Raw genomic sequence first — 27,067 nt, 5'->3', positions numbered from 1 at the left:
GACCAATATCCTGGCAGCGGGGTTTGCTAAGGCTACTGAGGAAGGTTTAAACTAGAATTGTTGGGGGGTGGGATCCGAACTGGAGAGACTGGGGAAGAGGTGTCTGGCTCTCAAATAGAGAAAGCTAGTAGTAGGTATGATAGGCAGGTGATAGAGAAGGAACGTGTTCAGACAGGTTTGAGATGTGTCTATTTTAATACAAGGAATATTGTGAACAAAGCAGATGAGCTTAGAGCTTGGATCAATACTTGGAGCTATGATGTGGTGGCCATTACGGAGACTTGGATGGCTCCGGGACTGGAAGGTTGCTTCAAGTGCCGGGCTTTAGATGTTTCAGGAAGGACAGGGAGGGAGGTAAAAGAGGTGGGGGAGTGGCACTGTTGATCAGAGATAATGTCACGGCTGCGGAAAAGGTGGACGTCGTGGAGGGACTGTCTACGGAGTCTCTGTGGGTGGAGGTTAGGAACAGGAGGGGGTCAATTACTTTACTGGGTGTTTTTTATAGGCCGCCCAATAGTGACAGGGTTATTGAGGACCAGATAGGGAAGCAGATCCTAGAAAGGTGTGAGGATAACAGAGTTGTTGTGATGGGGGATTTTAATTTCCCAAACATCGACTGGCATCTTCAAACAGTGAGGGGTTTAGATGGGATGGAGTTTGTTACGTGTGTTCAGGAAGGGTTCTTGACACAGTATGTAGATAGACCTACAAGAGGAGAGGCTGTGCTTGATTTGGTATTGGGAAATGAACCTGGTCAGGTGTCAGATCTCTCAGTGGGTGAACATTTTGGTGATAGTGATCATAATTTTATCTCCTTTACGTTAGCACTGGAGAGAGATAGGAACAGACAGACTAGAAAGGCGTTTACTTGGAGTAAAGGGAATTATGAGGCTCTCAGGCAGGAAATTGGAAGATTAGATTGGGAACAGATGTTCTCAGGGAAAAGTACAGAAGAAATGTGGCAAATGTTCAGGGGATATTTGTGTGGAGTTCTGCATAGACATGTTCCAATGAGACAGGGGAGTCACGAGAGGATACAGGAACCGTGGTGTACAAAGGCTATAATAAATCTAGTCAAAAGGAAAAGAAAAGCTTACAAAAGGTACAGAGAGCTAGGTAATGTTAGAGATCTGGAAGAGTATAAGGCTAATAGGAAGGAACTTAAGAAGGAGATTAGGAGAGCCAGAAGGCGGCATGAGAAGGCCTTGGCGGGCAGGATTAAGGAAAACCCCAAGGCATTCTACAGGTATGTGAAGAGCAAGAGGATAAGATGCGAAAGAATAGGGCCGATCAAGTGCAGTAGTGGGAAAGTGTGTATGGATCTGGAAGAAATGGCGGAGGTACTTAATGAATACTTTATGTCAGCATTCACTACGGAAAAAGATCTGGGGGATTGTAGTGGGGACTTGCAACGGGCTGAAAAGCTTGAGCATGCAGATATTAGGAAAGAGGAGGTGCTGAAACTTTTGGAAAGCATCAAGTTGGATAAGTCGCCGGGACCGGTTGAGATGTACCCCAGGCTGCTGTGGGAGGCGAGGGAGGAGATTGTGGAGCCTCTGACAATGATTTTTGCATCGTCGATGGAGACAGGAGAGGTTCCAGAAGATTGGAGGGTTGCAGATGTTGTTCCCTTATTCAAGAAAGGGAGTAGGGATAGCCCAGTGAATTGTAGACCAGTGATTCTCACCTCAGTGGTTGGTAAGCTAATGGAAAAGATCCTGAAAGGCAGGATTTATGAACATTTGGAAAGGTATAATATGATTAGGAATAGTCAGCATGGCTTTGTCAAGGGCAGGTCCTGCCTTACGAGCCTGATTGAATTTTTTGAGGATGTGACTAAACACATCAATGAAGGGAGAGCAGTAGATGTAGTGTATATGGATTTCAGCAAAGCGTTTGATAAGGTACCCATGCAAAGCTTATTGAGAAAGTAAGGAGGCATGGGATCCAAGGGGGCATTGCAGTGTGGATTCAGAACTGGCTGGCTCACAGAAGGCAAAGAGTGGTTGTTGAAGGATCGTATTCTGAGTGAAGGTCGGTGACCAGTGGTGTACCTCAGGGATCTGTACTGGGACCCTTACTATTTGTGATTTTTATAAACGACCTGGATGAGGAAGTGGAGGGGTGGGTTAGTAAGTTTGTGGATGACACAAAGGTTGGGGGTGTTGTGGATAGTTTGGAGGGCCATCAGAGTTTACAGAGGGACATAGATAGGATGCAAAGTTGGGCTGAGAAGTGGCAGATGCAGTTCAACCCAGATAAGTGTGAAGTGGTTCATTTTGGTAGGTCAAATATGATGGCAGAATATAGACTTAATGGTAGGACTCTTGGCAGTGTGGAGGATCAGAGGGATCTTGGGGTCCAAGTCCATAGGACGCCCAAAGCGGCTGCGCAGTTTGACTCTGTGGTTAAGAAAGCATATGGTGTATTGTCCTTCATCAATCGGGGGATTGAATTTAGGAGCCGAGAGGTATTGTTGCAGCTATATAGGTCCCTGGTCAGACCCCACTTGGAGTACTGTGCTCAGTTCTGGTCGCCTCAGTACAGGAAGGATGTGGAAGCCATAGAAAGGGTGCAGAGGAAATTTACTAGGATGCTGCCTGGGATGCGGAGCATGCCTTATGAAAGAAGGTTGAGGGAACTTGGCCTTTTCTCCTTGGAGCGACAGAGGATGAGGGGGGACCTGATAGAGGTATATAAGATGATGAGAGGTATTGATCAGGTAGATAGCCAGGGCTGAAATGGTGGCCACAAGAGGACATAGGCTTAAGGTGCTGGGGAGTAGGTATAGAGGAGATGTCAGAGGTAAGTTTTTTACTCAGAGAGTGGTGAGTGTGTGGACTGGGCTGCCGGCAACGGTGGTGGAGGCGGATACGATAGGGTCTTTTAAGAGACTGTTAGATAGGTACATGGAGCTGAGAAAAATAGAGGGCTATGGGTAAGCCTAGTAATTTCTAAGGTAGGGACATGTTCGACACAGCTTTGTGGGCCAAAGGGCCTGAATTGTGCTGTAGTTTTTCTATGTTCTATCCAGACAGATCATTCCATACATCAGTACATCGACGTATTAGGAAGAAAACAGAATACTGAATAAAATGTTACAGTTACAGGAAAAAGTGCAGTGCAGGCAGACAATAAAGTGCCAGGGCCATAACGAGGTAGATTGTGAGATCAAGAGTTCATCTCTAGCATATGAGAGGTTCATTCAAGAGTTTGATAACAGCGGGATAGAAGCTGTCCTTGAGCCTGATGGTACGTGCTTTCAGGCTTTTGTATCTTCTTCCCGATGGGAGAGGGGAGAAGAGAGGATGGCTGGGGTGGGAGGAGTCATGTTGACTGCTTTCCCAAGGCATCAAGAAGAGTCAATGGAGGGGAGGCTGGTTTCCTGATGGACTGGGCTGCGTTCACAATTCTCTGCAGTTTCTTGTGGTCTCGGGCAGAGCAGTTGCCGTACCAAGTCGTGATGCATCTGGATAGGATGCTTTCTATGGCATATCTGTGAAAATTGGCAAGTTTTGAGTTCTTATTGTGTCCCTTTCATTGATACTGCCTCACTGGATCTTTTGTATTGACACAGTGCTGTAGGTTCAGAACTCTCAAGGCTTCAGCCCTGCTTATCACGGCAATGTCCTCCAGTCCTGCACTCTCGTCCATCCCTTTGTTCCACCACAGGCAACTTCTCACTCCTTGAAGATGCACCTTAAAACCTGTCTTTTCCAACAGGTGTTTGGACCCCTATCTGAATATCTGTGCAGCTAAACTAGAAGGCTAGATACTTAAATATGAAATAGAAACATAACCTGCTCAATAAAGCCATGCAGCATCACTGTGGATGGAGAGAGAGCTTTTCAGGTCTGTAGCCTTTCATCAAAACTGGTAGAGAATAGAGCTGTAACAGATCGACCAGGCACGGTAGTGTAGCAGTTAGCGTAACGCTATTACAGCGCCAGCGACCCGGGTTCAATTCCAGCCGCTGTCTGCAAGGAGTTTGTATGTTCTCCCTGTGACTGCGTGGGTTTCCTCCGGGTGCTCCAGTTTCCTCCCACATTCTAAAGACGTATGGGTTAGGAAGTTGTGGACATGCTATGTTGGCGTCGGAAGCGTGGCAACACATGCGGGCATTTGATGCATTTCACGTGTGTTTCGATGTACATGTGACTAATGAAGAAATCTTATTTTGTGTGTGTGTGCGTGCGTGCGTGTGTGCGTGTGTGTGTGTGTCCGCCCGTGTGTGGCTGAGGGCTGAGGGGAAGGGGACATGCTGAGACAAAACCAGAAGGAAGCTTTACAATGGAGAAGAAGGCCAGAGAGATGACTGTGCAAGACAAAATGAGGCAGTAATGGGACAAGTAAAGAAACAAAAGATGGTTCCAGAGAAGGTGTAAATTACTACAGCAGAGGGGAAGGAGGTATCAAAAATCTGGCAAAGAGAAAATGAGGACTGGCGGATGTGATGGAGTAAGGTATGGTGATACTCCCCGCTCACATACCATCGGGGACCCTCTCCCCAGTCGGCACTCCCGTCTCTAGTGGAACCATCATTAAATGGGAGCACTGTTCAGATTGACAAGTGCATAATACCTCGGCTGCCCCAAACTAGAGTGGGCCCCATTCGCTCCAACAACAGCAACTCTTAGCTCAATGGAATAAAAGTCACAAAATTGTCATTAAAGTGTAGAATTTAATGAACCTCCAATATCCAGGCACAGTCTCTTTGTATATTTCCTCTCTGACTGTGTTTATACTTTTTTTCTGTCATTAGTGCTATCTAGAAGGTGATTAGATCTCTAAAACATTTTACAGAGGTTAAATGCTGATTAAGAATTAATTATTACTGTAAATAGCTTGCAGTGCCATATGGTGCAGGAATGAGACATATGTGCAGTTTGAGCAAATGAGGTGTTGCTTCCCATAATGCAGCCGGGCATGCCTCAGTACGAGATCAGCTTCTTATTATTACACTTCAACTTAAGACTTTGCTTCACACAAGGTGAAAGTAAGCCAAGGTGTGAGTGTCACGGGTTTTTGTGTGCCGCTTGGTACACCGGGCTAAAAATAAATGGAGGAGCAACATTGTGGCACTGCTCTAGTTGTAGGCAGGGAAGCGTTGCTTCAGTTGCAAGGAAGGATGTCAGCCTTCCATTGGAACTGCCCCTTGGGAAAGCTAACTTGGAGAGTGAGATGGAGGGGCGCGGGAATCACTCGTAACAACGCTGGCCTTGCCTACATGGCACATCTGGTGAACGGAAGTATTTGAGGAGAGGTGGGGGAAGGAGGGGCTGTGGGAAGGTTGAATAGTAGTGAGGACATTGTCATCTACTAGTAGTTAAGGTTTTGCTGGACAAAGCCTCAGTGAGAATGCAAGAGCCACCTCCCTCCATGCTTCATTGACCAGGAGAGATGTTTAACACACAGGGTAAAAGATACAAGGGTGATGTGAGGAGGAAATCCTTTCATGCAGAGGAACACACAAGGCACTGGAGGAACTCAGCGGGTCAGGCAGCATCTGTGGAGGGAGATGGACAGTCGACGTTTCAGGTCGAGACCCACCATCGGGACTGGAAAGAGCGAGGGGTGATGGCCTGTATGAAGAGGTGGGAGGAAGGGGCAGAGCAAGAGCTGGCAGGTGATAGGTGGATCCAGGAGAGGGAGGAGTGATAGGCAGATGGTGGGGGGGGGGGGACAGTGGGAATGAGGTGATAGGTGGAAGTGATAAGGGGCTGAAGAAGATGGAATCTGATAGGAGAGGACAGTGGAGCATGGAGTAAAGGGAGGGAGGTGGGGAAAGGAACCAGTGGGAGGAGTGTGTGGGTGAGGGGCAGATGGAGAGGGTGGGAGAGGGGAAACTCTCCCTCCCCTGCCTATCACCCCCCTCACCTGGATCCACCTATCACCTGCCAGCTCTTGCTCCGCCCCTTCCCCACACCTTTTTACACTGGCTCTCTCCCCTCTATCTTTCAATCGAGAGGAAGGGTCTCAACCCGAAACATCAACTGTCCATGCCGCCTGACCCACTGAGTTCCTCCAGCTTTTAGTGTGTTGCTCCAGATTTCCAGCATCCTGCAGCCTCTCCTGTGTCTCTATCATGCAGAGGGTTATTTTGACCTGGGCGTTGCTGTCTGATGGAATCAGGCTCAAGGAAAGGAACTGGATACGTACGTGAGCAAGCAGATTCAACAAGGGTATGGGGAAAGGGGGAGCCCATAACATACGATGATCTTATAAAAACATGAGCTCTGCATTACCACAGCACCTTTTTCGATCAGAAGACATCCCATAGCATTTTACGGCCAATTGAATGCTCCTGAGGTACAGACTCTATTCTGGTGTAGGATCATTGTGTTTCGTTGGAACGGTCTCCCTTCAGTTCAACAGCTGATGGTGGTACAATTTATCAAGTATTGTCCTTTCCCACTCTGCTTAGGGTGGGGTCACACACTGTCCTTTCCCACTGGGTGACAGGGCAGTGTCACACACAGTCCTTTCCCACTGGGTGACAGGGGAGTGTCACACACTGTCCTTTCCCACTGAGCGAGGGGAGTGTCACACACAGTCCTTTCCCACTGGGTGACAGGGCAGTGTCACACACAGTCCTTTCCCACTGGGTGACAGGGCAGTGTCACACACTGTCCTTTCCCACTGAGCGAGGGGAGTGTCACACACTGTCCTTTCCCACCGGGTGAGAGGGGAGTGTCACACACTGTCCTTTCCCACTGGGTGTGGGGAGTGTCACACACTGTCCTCGATGGGCCAAATGGCCCATTTCTGCTCCTGTATTTTATGGTCTGTGGTCTCATATGCTTATCTCAATTCCTAAGTAGCTCAATCCTATTTGTCTCAGCCACTCCCTGTGAGTCTGTGTCGCACGTTCTCACCAGAAGGCATTTACCCTCTATTCCCTGTTGGACTTAGTAATGACTATCTTATGGCCCCAAGTTCTGGTGTCTCCCATGAGTGGACACTTCTCTCCACCATTTCAAACCCCTTCCGAATTATAAAGACCTCTTTCTGGTCTTGTCTCAGCCATCTCCCAGCAAGAGAAAGCCGCCCTATCCTGCTCAGTCTTCTGATAGCTGTAACCTCTCAGTTCTGGTATCCTCCCAAATTAACCCGGAGCTTCCATTTGACTGAGTGCCTGATGATAAGATGTGATTCACAATACAAATATAAACAACGTATTAGGTACAGCGACTGACAGACTTTCATCTTGAAAATGCGACGGTTTACCAAGATCGAAAGGAAGCTCAGTCATTTGTGCAGTGGGCCGGGGCCCAGCTGAGGCTGATTAACAACCTTTGCCAAAGCGCACAGATCTGTTTTTTTTTTGTTTCCCTTTAACGGAACTTTGCAGTTAAATTCTCGTAATTTTTTTCCTACAGTTGAGTGATTTCAGATGGTATTAGGTGGGACTGAAGTAAAGTTGCCAACAGTCCCGTATTAACACAACAGTACAGCACAGGAACAGGCCCTTCAGCCCACCATGTTCTGCCAAACTAATCAAATGCCTCACTAAACTAATCCCTTCTTCCCACACATCCCTCCATTCCCTGCACATTCATGTGCTTATCTAAAAGCCTCTTAAACACCACCATCATATCTGCCTCCACCCCCACCCCTGGCAGCACATTCCAGGCACCCGCCACTCTCTGTGTAAAAAGCTTGCCCCACACATCTCCTTTGAACTTACCCCCTCTCACCTTAAATGCGTGCCTTCTAGTATTAGACATTTCAACCCTGGGATAAAGATACCAGCTGTCTACTCTATCTCTGCCTCTCATAGTCTTATAAACCTCTATCAGGTCTCCCCTCAGCCTCCGCCGCTCCAGAGAAAACAACCCAAGTCTGTCCAACCTCTCCTTGTAGCACATGCCCTCTAATCCAGGCAATATCCTGGTGAACCTCTTCTGCAACCTCTCCAAAGCCTCCACACCCTTCCTGTGATGGGGCAACCAGAACTGAATGCAATAGTCCAGAACGCATTTTGACTAGAGTCTTATGAAGCTGCAACATAATTTCCCGACTCTTGAACTCAGTGCCTCGACTAATGAAGGCAAACATGCCGTATTCCTTCTTTACCACCCTATCAACCTGTGCAGCCACTTTCAGTAAGTTATGGACTTGGACCCCAAGATCCCTCTGTACATCAACACTGTTAAGGGCCCTGCCATTCAGTGTACTGTCCCTTTACATTTGATCTCCCAAAGTGCAATACCTCACATTTGGCCAGATTAAGCTCCATCTGCCATTTCTCTGCCCATATCTGCAACTGATCTATATCCCACTGTATCCTTTGGCAATCTTCGACACTACCCACACCATCAATATTGTACAAGACTTCCCATAGTTCAAGGTTGTGTGTACTCCATGGCATTGACATAGCTAGAATAAGCATCAGTGACAGCCTAGGTCAGAGTACAAGGGGTGAGCATCTTTTTTCCTTTTTCCAAAGGAGGTTTATTCAGTGATTACAGCATCACATTATTACAATGCCACAGTATTGCACAATTCAAACTATTTACAGTTTCAAATTATAACAAGGTCATCACTATACAGAACGTACTCAAGCCCCTGTGTAACGAAGGAGTAACAGGGACCACCTTGGCCAGAATACACGGGACAGGCCTGGGTCCTGGGTCCTGGGTACCAGAGACCAGTTTGGTCCAGAGCACGGTACTGAGCTAGACCTGGGCCATACAGACCAGAAGGCTGGGGACCTAATATAGGTAAATAGGATTAGTGTCAATATGTACAACAGACAGCATGGTTATAGTGGGCCGAAGGGTCATGGTTGCCAAGACCACAAGAAACTGCAGAGTTGTGCACACAGCTCAGCACATCATGGAAACCAACTTCCCCTCCATGGACTCTGTCTACACTTCTCACTGCCTTGGTAAAGCAGCCAACATAATCAAAGACCCCACACACCCCGGACACTCTCTCTTCTCCCCCCTCCCATCGGGTACCACCAGACTCAAGGACAGCTTCTATCCCACTGCTATGAAACTATTGAACAGTCCTCTAGTACGATAAGATGGACTCTTGACTTCACAATCTACCTCATCATGGCCTTGCACCTTATTGTCTGCCTGCACTGCACTTTCTCTGTAACTGTAACACTTTATCCTGCATTCTGTTATTGTTTTCCCTTGTACTGCCTCAATGCACTGTTGTAATGAAATGATCTGTATGGATGACATGCGAAACAAAGGTTTTCACTGTACTTCAGTACATATCACTCTAATAAACCAATTTAATATAGGTAAATGGGATGATTGTAGATAGGTACAACAGACAATGTGGTTCAGTTGGGCTGAAGGGCCTGATTCTGTGCTGTATGCCCCTATGACTGCCTGGGACTGGACAATAGGAACAGGTCTGGGACTGGGCAAGTGTCTTGCTGGCACAAGCTACAATTTCAGTGAGCCCCTTTGAAGAGCTGTTACAGGGACAATGGGCTGTAAGATTCTTTGTATTACTATCTCTGCCCCTGCCACGCTCCCAGATTTTACTCTTGGTATAGACAGGCACATATACAGGAACATGAGGGTTTCCCAGAAGAGGTCAGTCATCACTGAGGGCCCAGCTTCCTGCTCTAGAGGAATGAGAAAGTTCCCCAAACTTTGGCACCCAGTTTGCACATGAACCTAAGGTCCAACAAACAGGAATCACATAATCTGCCAAGAATATTTAGAAATCGCAGAAATCTCAGTCTTGGCTCAGTGATTAGTTCTTCTGAAAGAGAAGGCTGTGGGAGTCATTGTGACTGAGGGAGTGGTGCATTGTCCTTCAGATCAGATGCTACATTGAAACAATCTCCATCTCTGGCATGCCACAGAGATCCCAGACCACCATTCAAAGTAGCAGTGGGAGAATCCAAGTACCTGGCCGATGTACATTCTTCGACTAACATCGCTAATGTGATTATGTGTTCCTGCTTGTTGGTTTTTACTGCCATGCACAGTTTGGATGCCATAAGCCTTCACATCAGTGAGAGCACTAGAAACGTTTATTGCTCATGAAGCACCTTTTGCTGTTCTGGGTTGTGATATTTGCGCATAGTAAGTTCCCGTGAATAAAAATGAGCAGATAAATTGTTTTCTCTGTACTGTTGTGGTAGGGTAAGTATTGCTCAGGCCGTCAGAGAGAGCTCCTCCGCTGTCCTTTCAACAGTACCATGGGATTTTTTTTTAAGTTACCTGAGGGAACAAACTGGACTTAAATTTAATATCTCACCCAAATTGCAGCACCTCTCTCCGTTCGTCATTCCCTTGCACAGGGACTTGAGCCTACAACTACAGCTCAGCATTCAACACAATCATCCCATCCAAATTCACCATCAAGCTTCAAGGCCTCAGCCTCTGTACCTCCCTCTGCAACTGGATCCTCATCAGCAGACCTCAATCAGTGAGGATTGGTGACAAAGTCTCCTCCTTGCTGACCATCAACACAGGTGCACCTCAAGGCTGCGTGCTTAGCCCCCTGCTCTACTCTCTATACACACGTGACTGTGTGGCTAAGCACAGCTCCAATGCCATCTTCAAATTTGCCGGCGACACTGCTGTTGTTGGACGAATCACAGGTGGCGATGAGTCAGCTTACCGGGACAAGTGGTGTAGCAACAACAACCTTTCGCTCAGCGTCAGTAGAACTAAAGAACTGATCGTTGACTTCAGGAAGGGGAAGGAGGGTGAACATGCACCGGTCTACACTGGGGGATTGGCGGTGGAGAGGGTCAGCAGCTTTAAGTTCCTGGGTGTTAACATATCGGACGACCTGTCCTGGGCCCAGCACATAGATACAGTCATAAAGAAGGCACACATGCATCTTTACTTTCTTAGAAGGTTAAGGAGGTTCAGCTCATCACTGAACACTCCAACAAACTTCTACAGATGTACTGTTGAAAAGTGTCCTGACTGGTTGCATCATGGTCTGGTACGGCAGTTCGAATGCGCAGGAACGTAAGAAGCTGCAGAGAGTAGTGGACTCTGCCCAATACATCACGGGCACATCCCTCCCCACCATCGGGAGTATCTACAGGAGGCGCTGCCTGAAGAAGGCAACATCCATCATCAAAGATCCCCACCATCCGGGCCATGCCATCGTCTCACAGCTCCCATCGGGCAGGAGGTACAGAAGCCTGAAGTCCCACACCACCAGGTTCAGGAACAGCTACTTCCCTTCAACCATTCGGTTCTTGAACCAACCTGCTCGACCCTAATCACTAACTCAGTACAGCAACAGTATGACCACTTTGATCACTTCGCACTAAAGTAGACTTCTGTATTTTTGTTCTAATTGTGTTCTTTCTTGTAAAAATTGTGTACAATGTATGTTTAATTTATGTTTTTTTCATGAATGCTGCTTATCTGATGCTCTGTGCCTGTGATGCTGCTGCAAGTTTTTCATTGCACCTGTGCACACATGGACTTGTGCATATGACAATAAACTTGACTTTGACTTTGATCTTCTGACCCTAAGATGGGAATGTTATTCACTGAACTGTGGCTATCAAATTCAGTTTTGACCCTTCCATCAGTTGTATATTGTAATTGGTACTTGCAATTTGTCAGATTTGGGGATAGAGTAAAGATGGATTTGTCCTACTCTGTGCCCCAGATCACTGACCAAATTCCTAAATGTTCTTGGTAGAGTTGTTAAACCATAGAACCATAGAACACTACAGCACAAAAAACAGGCCATTCGACCCTTCTAGTCTGTGCCAAAACGTTATTCCACTAGTCCCACTTATCTGCACCCAGTCCATAACCCTCCAGACCTCTCCTGTCCATGTATCTATCCAATTTATTCTTAAAGCTTAAGAGTGAGCCCGCATTTACTACATCAGATGGCAGCCCATTCCACACTCCCACCACTCTCAGTGAAGAAGTTCCCCCTAATGTTCCCCCTAAACCTTTCCCCTTTCACCCTAAAGCCGTGTCCTCTCATACTTATCTCTCCTAATCTAGGTGGAAAGAGCCTACTTGCATTAACTCTGTCTATGCCCCTCACAATTTTGTAAACCTCTATCAAATCTCCCCTCATTCTTCGGCACTCCAAGGAATAAAGTCCTAACCTGTTCAATCTTTCCCTGTAACTCAACTCCTGAAGACCCAGCAACATTCTAGTAAATCTCCTCTGCACTCTTTCAATCTTACTGATATCCTTCCTATAGTTAGGTGACCAGACCTGCACACGATACTCCAAATTTGGCCTCACCAGTGACTTATACAACCTCACCATAACATCCCAACTCCTAGTGGAGAAGTGTGGTAGGTTTAAAATGATGTAATGTGTCATGGTGGTGAGTTGTGATGTGGAGGTTTTAAAACACTTCACATGTGTGTGCGTGTGCATTTGCATGTGTGTTCACATGTCTGTATATGCATGTGTGTATGTGTCTGTATGTGTGTGTGTACATGTCTGTGTGTGTGTGTACATGTCTGTGTGTGTGTATACATGTCTGTGTGTGTATACGTCTGTGTGTGTGTACATGTCTGTGTGTGTATACATGTCTGTGTGTGTGTGTGTGTATACATGTCTGTGTGTGTGTGTGCGTGTGTGTGTGAGAGAATGTGTGTGTGTGTACATGTCTGTGTGTGTGTATACATGTCTGTGTGTGTGTGTGTGTGAGAAAATGTGTGTGTGTGTGTACGTCTGCGTGTGTGTATACATGTCTGTGTGTGAGTGTGTGTGTGTGAGAGAATGTGTGTGTGTGTGTGTGTGTGTGTGTGTGTGTGTTGAGAGACAGAGAGAGAGACAAAGGCAGCAACAGCAGCGACTCACACCTCACTGTGAGCGCTCAGCGGGGGGATTTTCATACCACAACCACTACATCCTCAGCCAGAAAAGAAAGTAGCAGCAATTCCTTTTCAGTGAAGAATCAGCCATACAACAGATGGACCCCAACCAGAGAGCAAAGTAATAGCAGTCATGTGTGTTAAGTCCAGTCAGGTCCTCTTGCTTTTAACTATGTTATAGAACATTGAACAGTTCAGGCCCTTTGGCCCACCATGTTGTCCCGAACTATATGAACACCTCCTCCATGATCAATCTAACCCTTCCCTCCTACACAGCCCATATCCCTCCATTTTTCTTACTTCCATGTGACTACCTAAGAGCCTCTTAAATGTCCCTGTTGTATTAGGGACTCTACCACCACCCTCAGCAGTGCGTTCCAGGCTCTGTGTAAGGAACCTACCTCTGACATCTCCCCTGAACATTCCTCCTCTGACCTTAAACTCATGTCCTCTGGTACTGGCCATTGCCGCCCTGGGGAATAGGTGCTGGCTGTCCATCTTTTTCTCATTATTGAGCGATCCAATACCAGAGGGCGTGCATTTAAGGTGAGAGGGGGTAGGTTCAGAACAGACGTGAGGGGTATGTTTTTGACAGAGAGTGGTGGATGCCTGGAATGCATTGCCTGATTGGGTGGTGGAGGCAAATTCATTGGGGGCACATGAATGAGAGGAAAATGGAGGGATGTGGGCATTCTGTAGGTAGGAGGGATCAGCTATGTCGGCACAACATTGTGGGCGGAAGGGCCTGTTCTGTGCTGTACAGTTCTATGTTCTGTAATGGCCACAACATCGTAATTGCGCATACTGATCCATGCTCTGAGTTCATCACCCTTATTCTTAATACTCCTCGCATTAAAGACATTTCAACCCATCCCACTGACTGTGTTTATGACCTATCCACTTGTCCATCCTTCCTCACAGTCTCTCCGCATAATGCATCTACCTTTACACCAACTGCTCCATCATCTGACCTAACAGTCTGGTTCCCATCCCCTGCCAACCCAGTTTAAACCCTCCCCAACAGCTCTAGCAAACTTATGTTACACTGATTGACCCACTGCCACAACCTATATTGGTTGTCCATCAGATAATGCTTTGATTTTGAAATTCATGTCCTTGTTAATTCATTACTCCAACCCCAACCCAATTCCCTACAAAGTCTTGACTCTCCCTAACTCTGTGACTTCCAACTGGGTTGTGAATCTCTGAATTTTCTGTCCACTTGCTCATCCTGGATTTTCTTAGAAAAAGCAAAATACAACAGATGATGGAAGTCTGAAATAAAGAACTGAGAATGTTGAATAAAGTCATTACACTAAACTAATTAAACTGGTATAGATATATAGATACAGATATTTATTAGCCACATGTACATCAAAACACACAGTGAAATGCGCCTTTTACGTAGAGTGTTCTCGGGGCAGCCGACAAGTGTCGCCACGCTTCCGGCACCAACATAGCATGCCCACAACTTCCTAACCCGTATGTCTTTGGAATGTGGGAGGAAACCAGAGCACCCGGAGGAAACCCACACAGACACGGGGAGAACATACAAGCTCCTTGCAGACAGCGGCCAGAATTGAACCCGGGTCGCTGGCACTGTAATAACGTTACGCTAACCGCTACACTACCATACCGTATAGGTTAGGAAGTTGTGGGCGTGCTATGTTGGCACCAGAAGCGTGGTAACACTTGCGTGTCCCCGGAACACTCTACACAAAAGATGCATTTCACTGTGTGTTTCAGTGTACATATGACTAATAAAGAAATCTCTATCTATCTCTCAGCTGATGCATCAGCTCTTTCACATTGAGCAGTAGGACATAGAACAGTACAGCACAGGAACAGACCCTTCAGCCCGCAAAGACTGTGCTGTACACAATGCTGAATTAAACTAAATCTCTTCTGCCTGCACGTGATCCACATCCCTCCATTCCCTGCATATGCATTTTTCTATCTAAGAGCCTCTTAAACATTACTGTTGTATCTGCCTCCACCACCACCCCTGGCAGCCCGTTCCAGGCACACACCGCTCTCTGTGTTAAGAAACCTGTCCTCTAGTATTTGACATTTCTACCCTGGGAAAAAGATTCTGACTGTCTACCCTATGTATGCCTCTCACAATTATATAAACTTCTATCAGGGCCACCATCAACCTCTGATGCTCCAGAGAAAACAACTCAAGTTTGTCCAACTTGTTCTATACTTGGAGGAAGCTTTGAGAGAAAGTGATGGAGGGCACAGAATGTCCCCTGGGTTGGGAACTTCAATGTCCATCACCAGTATGAGCGAGGTAGCATCGCCACCTGCCTACCTGCTAATCTGGAATCTCTGCAAGTGGTGAGAGAACCAGGGAAAGGTATAAACTTTCTGACCTTGGCCTCACCAATATCACCCATACCTCTGTCCTTCATCATGTTGGTGAGGCTGCATTTGGAATACTGTGTTCAGTTTTGGTCACCCTACCACAGGAAAGGTTAAGCTGGAAAGTGCAGAGGAAATTTACAAAGATGTTGCTGGGATTCGGGGGACTGAGTTATGGAGAGAGGTTGAGCAGGTTGGGACATTTTTCATGAGAACGTAGGAGAATGAGGGGTGACCTTATAGAGGTGTATAAAGTATGAGGGGCATAGATAGGATGAATGTGCATAGAACTAGAGGGCATAGGTTTAAGTTGAGAGGGGAGAGATTTAATATGGAATGAGCTGCCAGAGGAAATGGTTGAGGCAGGTATATTAACAACATTTAAAAGACAGTTAGAGAGGTACACGGATAGGAAAGGTACAGAGAATATGGGCCAAACGCAGCAAATGGGACTGACTTACTTGGGAATCTTGGTTGGCATGGACCAGTTGGGCTGAAGGGCCTGTTTCCATGCTGTATGACTCTATGAGCACCACACAATGCAAAAGGAGACAACACCCCATGACTCCCTGCCTCATGCTGTGTAGCACCAATGTCAAGCTGAATTGGATAGATACAGAACAAATCTAGAGAAACAAGGGACTGTAGATGCTGGAATCCAGACGAAAAACACGATGATGCTGGAGGAACTCAGCAGGCCAGGCAGCATCCGTGGAGAAAATCAGGCAGTCAATGTTTCGGGTCAGGTCCCTTCTTCAGGACTGAAGATAGGAAAAGGGGAAGCCCGATATATAGGAGGGAAAAGCAGAGCAGTGATAGGTGGTCAACAGAGGGGAGGTGGGGTGGGCACAGGGTGGTGATAGGTAGATGCAGGTAACAGATAGTGATAGGCAGGTGTGGGGGAGGAGACGAGAGCAGATCCACCGGGGGATGGGTCAAAGGGAAGGAGAGAAAAAAAAGGCTAGGAAAGGGAAGAAGAGAAGTATGGTGGGGGGTGGGGTGTGGGGAAGGGGGGTGGGATTACCTAAAGTGGGAGAATTCAATGTTCATGCCATTAGGCTACAGGGTTCCAAGATGGAAAATGAGGTGCTGTTCCTCCAGTTTGCGCTTGGAATTCTCCTGGCAGTGGAGGAGGCCAAAAACAAATCTAGTTGCTTGAGGCTGGGTATTCATGCTGTGCTGTGGGCCATGGTGACCACATGGGAAATAGACGGAGGAGTGACTGATCATGCTCATTTGTTCTTGGCCTCAACTCCAGTTGTCTGCCTATTCCCCATAACCTTTGACTCCCCTATAGATCAAAGATTGTCCAACTCGCCTTGAATATGTTCAGTTATTCAGCGTCTACATCTCCTTCATATTCAGTTTTGACCCTTCCATCAGTTGTATATTGTAATTGGTACTTGCAATTTGTCAGATTTGGGGGTAGAGTGAAGACGGAATTGTCCCACTCTGTTTCCCAGGTCATTGACCAAGTTCCTAAACGTTCTTGGTAAAGTTGTTAGGAGGAAGCATGGTAGGTTTAAAATGATGTAATGTGTCACGATGGTGATTTATGATGTGGAGACTTTAAAACACTTCACGTGTGTTTGTTTTTGTGTGTGTGTGTGTGCGTGTGTGTTTGTGTGTGTATGTCTATCTCTGTGTCTGTGTGTGTTTGTGTCTGTCTGTCTGTCTCTGTGTGTGTGTTTTTCTAGAGATTCCAGAGGATTTCAAGGATTCACAACCTGAGAGAAGAAATTCCTCTTCACCGCTGCCTCAAATGGCCAACTCTTATTTTGAAAAAGGGCCTCCTAGTTCTAGATTTCCTCATGGGGACACCATGTTCTGATCACCTTGTCAAGCCCTTCTCAGAAAATTATCACCTCTCTTTCTTCTTAACTCATTCACCACACATGGACAGTTGCAGGAGTGGCCCATTTATCCCTTCTTGCTTCCCCGTCATTTGATAAGATCAGGGTTAATATTTTCCTTCAGCACCACTTTCCTGCACTGACCCTGTATCCCTCGATTCCAGCACTGGTATTATTGCCCATCCCTGCCTGCCCCTCAGTTAAGCTGACAGTTAGAAGACAGCTACCTTGGTGGGCCTGGAAACATATGTGTTTCAATAGCTAAAGACCCAACCTGCCCAACCGCTCCTCATGGTTTCAGCCTGGGAAATGACCTTATGAGAGATGATCTTATTGAAATATGTAACATTCTGAGGGCAGTTGACAAGGTAAATACTCAGCCCATGAACCAACTTAGGGAACCTCTGATTACCCTCCAATTCAAGTGCATGTCTCTTTAACTAGATTAAAGCTGTACACAGTACTCAAGGTGTGCCTTCAATAGCGCCTTGTACAGTTGTACAGTTTTATATTCTATTCACTTTGCAAACAATGCCAACATTCCATTTGCCTTCATAATTACTTGCTGTACCTGCGTACTAACTTACTGTTTCATGTACAAGAACACCCAGATCTTCAGACCCACAACATTCTGCAGTCTCGCTCCACTTAAGCAATCTTTTGCTTTACACTTCTTCCAACCAAAATAGATAACCTAACCTTTCCCAACATTGTACACTATCCAACAAATTTCTGCCCATTATGTATGGTCACAGAGTCATACAGCACAGAAACAGGTCCTTCAGCCCAACTGGTCCATGCCAACCAAGATTCCCATCTAAGCTTGTCCTGTTTGCTCACATTTGGTCCACATCCCTCTAAACCTTTCCATGGCCCATAGACCTTTCCTATCCATGTATCTGTCCAAGTACCTTTTAAATGTTAATGTACCTGCCTCAACCACTTCCTCTGGCAGCTCGTTCCATATACTGACCACCCTCTGGGTGAAAAAGTTGTCCCTCAGGTTTCTAGTAAATCTTTCCCCTTTTGCCTTAAACTTGATGCTTGATTCCTTAACCCTTGGAAAAAGACTGTGCACATTCACCCTGTCGATGCCCCTCATGATTTTATACACCTCTATAAGATCACCTCTCAGTCTCCTACGCTCCAATGAAAAAAAATCCCAACCTACTCAACCTCTCTCCATAACTCAGTCCCTCAAGTCCTGGCAACATACTCGTAAATCTCCTCTGCGCTCTTTCCAGCTTAATGGCATCTTTCCTACAGCAGCGTGACCACAACTGAACACAATACTCCAAATACAGAGCACAATATTCCAAATACAGAGCATAATATTCAAAATAAACTCACAAGAACACAAGAGAATAGGAACAGGAGTAGGCCACTCGGCCCATCAAGCCTGCCCTGCCGTTCGGTATGTTCGGGACTGATCTACCCAGGGCCTCAACTGTGTCTGTTCTCCACAGCTCTCAACTCTGTGATTTGAGGACAGAATTGTATACTCAGGCAAGGAGGGCAGAAACTTTTAGGCTGCAGTAAAGCCGATGTCCCTGAGTCCTCATCCCTTTCCATTTTATTTTATAGATTGAAACTTCGAAACTGGAGCCAGAGATCCAGTCAGCAACACTGGGCAAAAGGTCCTTCTACAACAAGGGTCTGTAAGACAACATGATATCGTGATCTCTCAGGACCTACTCAACGAGCAAAGAGAAAATCTGTTAATCACGATGGCTGTTTGCTGATAATTAGCTAGTTCTTACTGATAGATTCCTTGTGTAATTTGACTAATTGCTGTTGTCTGAAAATCATCTTTACAAAATCTAACTGCATTGCCGATGTCTTCTGACTGATTCTCCAACCAGGAATTATTTTGGAAGTGAAATAATTCCCCTGCTGGGTTGGGACAAGTGTGTCTGCCAGGGCCTCGAAGACCATGGAAGTGGGAAGATCTGTCCCTTACTCGCTGACAAGTAATTTGCCTCAAATATGCCCAACCTGGGAGCAACTAATCAGTCATTGAATGATTGGCCAGAGGAGGTCACAGACCATTGTGCCGTTGCTAGTTCTTCGCTGGAGCTCTTTGATTCTTCGGATTCAGATTCAGTTTAGTGTCTTATACACCAGGACACAATGAATCCTCCACCACCTTCTGCTTCAGCTATTAATCTAGTTCCCCTTCCACTTTCAAACTGCCTCCACTACTCTTTCAAGCAGCGGATTCCAGATCACAGTTCACTGAGTTAAAAAAAAAATTCTTCTCACCTCTGGTCCTTTAGCCAATCACCAGAAATTTGTCCTCTCTAGTTTGGAGTAAGTAAGTGGAACCCCTCCATCAAGTCTCCCCTTCACCTTACAGTACTCTCAGGAGAACAGATGTGCCTCGACCAGCAAGTACCTCCATCACTGGACATCCTGAGCAGCCTTACTCCTCAGTTTTGTGGATCACACCCAGTCACCTGATTGGACTGATTCCCAAGCTCGGTGCTCACCACTGGTCTGTTCCACAAGTGACAGAGCCTAGAATCATTTCTTCATTGTCACAGTGGGTACCTGCGCCCAAATGTGTATTTTATGGGTTAACTTGGAAAACATCCACTGAATGTGCAAGTGCACCCAATAAGAACTTGGCGCTGATCACATTGAACCCTCTACTGACATTCACTGTCCCCACTCAAAGGCAGCAACAGGCTCCAGAGCAGATTCAGGTTTGCAACTCAGCACGAATTGTCAGCTATGGAACAGAAGGAGAGAGAGAGGCGGCAGGGAGAAGCAGACAATTACACTGAATGATTATTAACACTCATTTCCTTGACTTTATTCCTGTCACTTCTCTCAATTCTTTTGATTTTACAGTGCACGAGTGACAGCACCCTCTGGACTATCAGATTGCTCAGGTCAGCTTCAGCACGGGACAGGTGCTGTCACTCCTTCACACTGAGACATCCGCAGACTCATCCTCTAGAGATATTAATCTGACTCCCTCACACTGTCCCTCAGTGACCCCTCTCCCCCAGCGCCCTGTGTCACTGACTGTATCCCCACTGACATTAATCCCCCTCCCTCACACTGTCCCTCAGTGACCCCTCTCCCCCAGCGCCCTGTCACTGACTGCATCCCCACTGACGTTAATCCCCCTCCCTCACACTGTCCCTCAGTGACCCCTCTCGCCCAGCGCCCTGTCACTGACTGTATCCCCACTGACGTTAATCCCCCTCCCTCACACTGTCCCTCAGTGACCCCTCTCCCCAGCGTCCTGTCACTGACTGTATCCCCACTGACATTAATCCCCCTCCCTCACACTGTCCCTCAGTGACCCCTCTCCCCCAGCGCCCTGTCACTGACTGTATCCCCACTGACGTTAATCCCCCTCCCTCACACTGTCCCTCAGTGACCCCTCTCGCCCAGCGCCCTGTCACTGACTGTATCCCTACTGACGTTAATCCCCCTCCCTCACACTGTCCCTCAGTGACCCCTCTCGCCCAGCACCCTGTCACTGACTGTATCCCCACTGACGTTAATCCCCCTCCCTCACACTGTCCCTCAGTGACACCTCTCCCCCAGCGCCCTGTCACTGACTGTATCCCCACTGACATTAATCCCCCTCCCTCACACTGTCCCTCAGTAACCCCTCTCCCCCAGCGCCCTGTCACTGACTGTATCTCCACTGATGTAAATTCAATTCCCTCACGTGCTCACTCCACAATTCCTCTCTGAAAAATGCAGGAAAGCCTCCCATCTGTTACAATTAACTAACCTATTAGCTAATAAAAAGTTTATAAAGTTGGTTACAGCCATGAAAGGTGTGTTCACAACAGGCCCTGTCAGACTGTTAATCCATCTGCAGCTCCTTCACTCTGTTCTCTAAGGAATGATTAAAAAATAACCTGCTCCTAAAAATAAAAGCAAGGATTGTCGGGTTTGAACAGTGGGCTCTGAACCTGGAAGAACAATACTGTCTCCTCAAATCAGCCATCTTGCCATCATTTGTAAAGCCTTATCTGGGGGCTGCTTGTTTTGGGCTAAGATTCTATTACATCAGGTGATGCAGTAATTCAAAAGGAATTAAACAAATCTCTGAGAATGTGAATTAACTTTTTAAACCAATATTTACTATGAAAATGTCTTAAAAGTTAATAAATGTCACTAGTATTCACTATTTCTAATCTAAGCACAGTAAATGCAGGTATGTCACTCACTCGTACCTCTGTGGCTGTTTTTCCGCTGGGACTGGTGAAATGTTTGTGCATCCTGACACAACGGCTGAACCTATAGACAGGAGCCAGAAGACTGCTGCTTTGACCAGTAGTCAGGAAAATCCCACACACTGGCTCCCCAAGGTCCTACCCCACACTTATCGCAGCAGGAAAGCAACGTGTCCACTTTGATGCAACGTAAGAATCAGTGATTTATCACAAATGACTCACAACGGACCTGAAAACCAGAGTGTTTAGATGAGAAAAGAATCACTGAAGCAAACCAACAGTCTTCCTGCCACCTTTGTGTGTGTGTTTGTGAGTGTGGGTGCATTCTGTGTCTGTTTTATGACTGCACACGTGTTTGTGACTGTTATGTATATTCATGACCATGTGTGCATCTGTGTCATTTATGTGATGTGGTGTTTATGTGTGTAGGTATGTATGTGTCATAGAATCATAGAACATTACCACAAATAAGGAGGTTCAACCCATTGTCTCGTCTCAGTCGGTAAAGGACCAACCAGCCTCACCCCTTCTCTCAGCACTGGGTCCGTTAGCCCTTAAGATCATGACTCTTCAAGTCCACCTCCCGGGGCAGTTTAAATGTGATGGGGGTTTCTGCCCACACCACCCGTATTAGCAGCGAGTTCCAAAACATTTCCTCATCATCTCTCGAAACCAATTTGTTATAAATTTCTCATTTTTGACCCCTTTCACTGAGGGAAATGTGTCCTTCTTATTTACTGTATCTAGGCTCCTTTTAACATAATGTATCCCAATGATGTCTCCCTTCTGCACCCTCTGTTCCAGAGAAAAGAACCGCAGACCAGCTTTTCCCTCATGATTGTCTCATCTCTGTCCAAATTAATCAGTCATAAAGTCATACAGCACGGAAACAGGCCCTTCGGCCCAACTGGTCTATGCCCACCAAGGTGCCCATCCAAGCTGGTCCCATTAGATAAGATATCTTTATTAGTCACATGTATATCGAAACACAGTGAAATGCATCTTTTGCGTAGAGTGTTCTGGGGGCAGCCCACAAGTGTCGCCACACTTCCAGCGCCAACATAGCATGCCCACAACTTCCTAACCCATACGTCTTTGGAACATGGGAGGAAACTGGAGCACCCGGAGGAAACCCACGCAGAGACAGGGGGAGAACATACAATCTCCTTACAGACAGTGGCGGGAATTGAACCTGGGTCACTGGCACTGTATAGTGTTACGCTAACCGCTACACTCCTGTGCCTGCCCACATTTGGCCCATATCTCTGTAAACCTTTCCTATCCATGTACCTGTCCAAGTGTATTTTAAATGTTGTTACTGTACCTGCCTCAACCACTTCCTCTGGCAGCTCATTCCACATACATACCACCCTCTGTGTGAAAAAAAGTTACTCCTCAGGTTCCTATTAAATCTTTTCCCATTTTTTTACACTAAGAGCATTCCATAAGGGCCATTCCTTCCATTACCACCTGATTCACCAGCCACCCCCTGCTCACAGCACTTTCCCTGCACCCATGGGAGATACAACCTGCTGTTATACCTCTTCCCTCCTCCAGGGACACAAACACTCCACCCAGTGAAGCAGTGATTCACTTGCACTTCTTCCAATTGATTGTATTGCATTCAATGTATCTCCTGGGTTCTGGGCCTAGGAACTCACGGGGAAGAGAGGTCTACAGGTGAGGAACAGTGAGATAAATGGCATGGAAACAGGCCTTTTGGCCCAACTTGTCCATGCCGACCAAGATGCCTCTAAACCTTTCCTATCCGTGTACTTGCCCAAAAGTCTTTTAAACGTAATTATACCCGACTCTGCCACTCCCTCTGGCAGCTCGTTCCACAGACCCACCACTCTCTGTGTGAAAAAGGCTTAACCCTCAGGGCAGGCACGATAGTGTAGCGGTTAGCGTAACGCTATTACAGCCGGCCATTGTGAGGAGTTTATACGTTCTCCCCGTGTCTGTGTGGGTTTCCTCCGGGTGCTCTGGTTTCCTCCCACATTCCAAAAAGACGTACGGGTTAGGAAGTTGTGGGCATGCTATGTTGGTGCTGGAAGCGCGGCGACACTTGCGGGCTGCCCCCAGAACACTCTACGCAAAAGATGCATTTCACTGTGTGTTTCGATGTACATGCGACTAATAAAGATATCTTATTTTTTAAATCTTTCTCTTCTCACCTATGGCCTCTGGTTTTAGACTCCCCTACCCTGGGAATAAGGCTGTGACCATGTCCCCTCACTGCGCCCCTCATGCTTTTATAAACCTCGATATGGTCTTCAGCCTCAGCTCCAGGGAGCACAGTCCCAGCCTATTCAACCTCTCCTTAAAACTCAAGCCCTCTCCAGTGTCAGGGACCGGAAAGGGAGGCAAGGTGAGGCTTGTCTGCTAAGGACAGTAAGATCGGTGGCTGCGTGATGAATCAGGAACCTGGATTCATCGTCTGGGCCAGTTGGGGGATGTACTTGGTGGGAACATGTACAAGTGTGGTTCATGTGTGAGGGAATGTTGCGTCAAGCCAGCAGAACTGTGGATTTGGAGGGGGAAGCGGGGTAGATCAGTCAAGGCAACAAAGGTGGAGAGCTTTGGCAAGGGCTGCGGCACCCGCAAAGGAAAGTTGGGTCATTACTGACCTTAAAGGAGAGTTGCCTGAGTCAGGAACCCACCCCCACCCTGTGATCTTCACAAGCAGCTGACCCTAAGGTCAGCTTACAGCAAGCTTCACAGGTACTGCCCTGGAAGGCACAAGTGAACATCATAAAAGGCACACACAAAGGAGCTGGAGGAACTCAGCGGGTCAGGCAGCACCTGTGGAGGGAAATGGACAGTCGACATTTCGGGCCGAGACCCTTCATCAGGACTGGAAAGAACGAGGGGACATGGTCAGTATAAAAAGGTGGGGGGGAAGGGGTGGAGCAAGAGCTGGCAGGTGATGAGAGAGGGTGACATCCCCCATCACCCCATCTCTTTCCCCTCACCCACACACTCCTCCCACTGGTTGCCCTTCCCACCTCTATTCCATGGCCCACTGTCCTATCAGATTCCATCATCTTCAGCTCTTTGTCACGTCCACCTATCACCTCCCAGCTTCTGACACCATTCCCACTCTCCGCCCTCCCTCACCTGCCTCACCGCCCTCACCTGGATCCACCTGTCACCTGCCAGCTCTCACTCCACCCCTTCCCCTCACCTCTTTATACTGGCTCTCTCCCCTCTCAGTCCTGATGAAGGGTCTCGACCTGAAATACTGACTGTCCATTTCCCTCCACAGATGCTGCCCGACCTGCTGAGTTCCTCCAGCATTCTGTTTCTGTTCTCAATTCCAGCATCTGTAGTTTCTTTTGTCTTCAAAGAAACAGCAGAACAATTCAACAAATATGTTTAGTTTGGATGGACGAAGACACGAATAACTTTCCAAAAACTCTTGGGAACCAATGGAAGGGAGGAAAAAACTCCCCTTGGACTGATCATTTGCATCCCAGAGGACTAAACAAGGTAGCCCTGGAAAACATGAATGCATTTGGTATTGGTATTGGTTTATTATTGTCACTATTATCAAGGTACAATGAAAAACTTGTCTTGCATACCGATCGTACAGATCAATTCATTACACAGTGCAGTTACATTGAGTTAGTACAGAGTGCATTGATGTAGTACAGGTAAAAACAATAACAGAGTACAGAGTAAAGTGTAGAACGATTATAGTAAGGGTAATGAGTAGATCTGTAGAAAGCAGCTTGCAACATGTCGCCACGCTCTGGCACCATCTTTGATCTTGTTATCATCTTCCAAACTTCTAAATGTTATGGAAGAGTTCCTGCAGATTGGAGATGTTGAGTCTGTGGAAACCTCTACCAGAGGACGATAGAGACCATTGCTGAATGTACTTATGAAGGAGATGAACAAAGTTGTAGATACAGAAGCCATCATGGCATATGGGGAGAGCACAGATATGGTATTAAGACAGGATCAGTCATCAGGAAGTCAAACCAGAAATGTTATAGTTGTAGCCACACGCAACGCGCTACTAAAGGAACACGCGGAGGCAGAGAGTGCTGAACTCAAAATCACGCGCCTAAATCTCCCATCCCATGGGCCCCTGCGACCCGCAGGGTGGACGTGACGTCCGACTGTCCCTGGAGGGTCCGCCCCCAGCGGGTATTTCCAAATGCGCTACGGCATGTCTGCCTGCGGCTCCTGATGGCGGTTCGTGTCCCGCATGTGTGGGCCACCACGCCACCCCCCCCCCTCGCCACCCCCCCCCTCCAGAAACGTCCATCGGGGGAGTGGAGCCCCCAGTCTGTGTGGCTTGCCTGGATGGCCAGCCTAACCAGCGCGGTGCGGGTACCTTCACTGGTTGCTCAACGTCCAAGTGCGCCGGTTTGAGGCGGTCCACTGTAAAAGGCTCTTCCTGGCCACCCACCTCCATGACACACGTGGATCTGTTGTGCCGGATCACCTTGAAGGGTCCCTCGTACGGCTGCTGTAGAGGTGACCTGTGCATGCCCCTGCGAATAAAAACATACTCACAGACTCAGAGGTCTTTAGGGGTGAAGGATGGCGTGGGACCATGCCTGGAGGTCGGGACCGGTGCCAGGGTCCCTACCTTGTCCCGCAGCCTCGTTAGCACTGCTGCTGGAGTTTCTTCCGAACCTCGGGCCTCTGGTACAAACTCGCCCAGGACCGTCAGGGGGGCACCATACACCAATTCCACCGAGGAGGTGCCCAAGTCCTCCTTGGGGGCTGTGTGGATGCCCAGTAGGACCCAGGGAAACTCATCTGTCCAGTTAAGGTCCTTGAGGCTGGTGGAATCGCTCTACCAAACCGTTGGACTGGGGATGGTACGCTGTGGTGTGATGCAGCTGGGTGCCCAGGAGCTGCGCCAGTGCTGTCCACAAACCAGACGTGAACTGCGCCCCTCTGTCAGAGGTGATGTCCGTTGGGAGGCTGAACCTGGTGATCCAGTTTGCAATGAGCGTCCTGACGCAGGACTCAGTGGACGTGTCTGCGAGTGGTACTGCTTCTGGCCATCTGGTGAACCTGTCTACCATGGTAAAGATATACCTGGTGCCCTGGGAGACAGGCAGGGGGCCGACGATGTCCACGTGGATGTTTGGAACCTCCTGTGCATCAGCTGGAACTGCTGGAGGGGACCCCTCACGTGCCGCTGGACTTTGGCAGTCTGGCAGTGTACACAGGTCCTGGCCCAGTGTCCGACCTGTTTGCACAAACCGTGCCAGATGAATCTGTCCGCCACCAGCTTGATGGACGCACAGATGGACAGGTGGGCCAGGTTGTGCAGCGTGTCAAACACCCAGCGCCTCCGTGCTGCTGGTACCATGGGTCAGGGTTTGCCGGTAGACATGTCACACAGGAGTCGATCCGCTGCCAGGCCGATGGGGACATCCTCCAACTGGAGCCCCGAAACGGCAGTGCGGTAAGCCGGGATCTCGGTGTCCGACCGTTGTGCTTCCGCCAGTGTTGCGTAGTCGATGCCTGAGGACGATATGCCCGCTGAGTGGAGGCAGGGGCGAGACAGTGTGTCGGCGACGATGTTGTTCTTCCCTGCGATGTGGCGGACGTCCGTGGTGAACTCTGAAATAAAGGACAGGTGCCTCTGCTGCCGAGCTGACCATGGGTCTGATACCTTGGCCAGTGCGAAAGTGAGGAGCTTGTGGTCCGTATACACGGTGAACTCCCTTCCCTCGAGGAAGTACCAGAAATGCCGAACAGCCAGGTAGAGCGCTAACAACTCTCTGTCGAAAGCGCTGTACTTCACCTCTGGTGGCCGTAGGTACCGTCTGAAGAAAGCGAGTGGTCGCCACTGGCCCTCGACGAGCTGCTCCAGGAATCT

The 27,067-nt window shown here is 47.8% G+C and overlaps 1 protein-coding gene across 1 annotated transcript in view; it reads left to right on the top strand.

Annotated features, from left to right (window-relative positions):
* LOC127582954 (sideroflexin-5-like) overlaps positions 1-21,209 on the top strand; it is a 236,129-nt gene extending 214,920 nt beyond the window's left edge. The window contains exon 14 of the mRNA XM_052038623.1: positions 18,599-21,209. Coding sequence (XP_051894583.1) covers positions 18,599-18,676 — 78 coding nt within the window. The 3' untranslated portion in view covers positions 18,677-21,209. The remainder of the gene's footprint in view (positions 1-18,598) is intronic.
* Positions 21,210-27,067: the final 5,858 nt, after the last annotated feature.

The sequence above is a fragment of the Pristis pectinata genome, chromosome 2, assembly GCF_009764475.1.
Source record: "Pristis pectinata isolate sPriPec2 chromosome 2, sPriPec2.1.pri, whole genome shotgun sequence".
Lineage (NCBI taxonomy): Eukaryota > Metazoa > Chordata > Chondrichthyes > Rhinopristiformes > Pristidae > Pristis > Pristis pectinata.
Note: the sequence above shows the minus strand (reverse complement) of the source record. Positions and strands in the feature narration are given on the sequence as shown.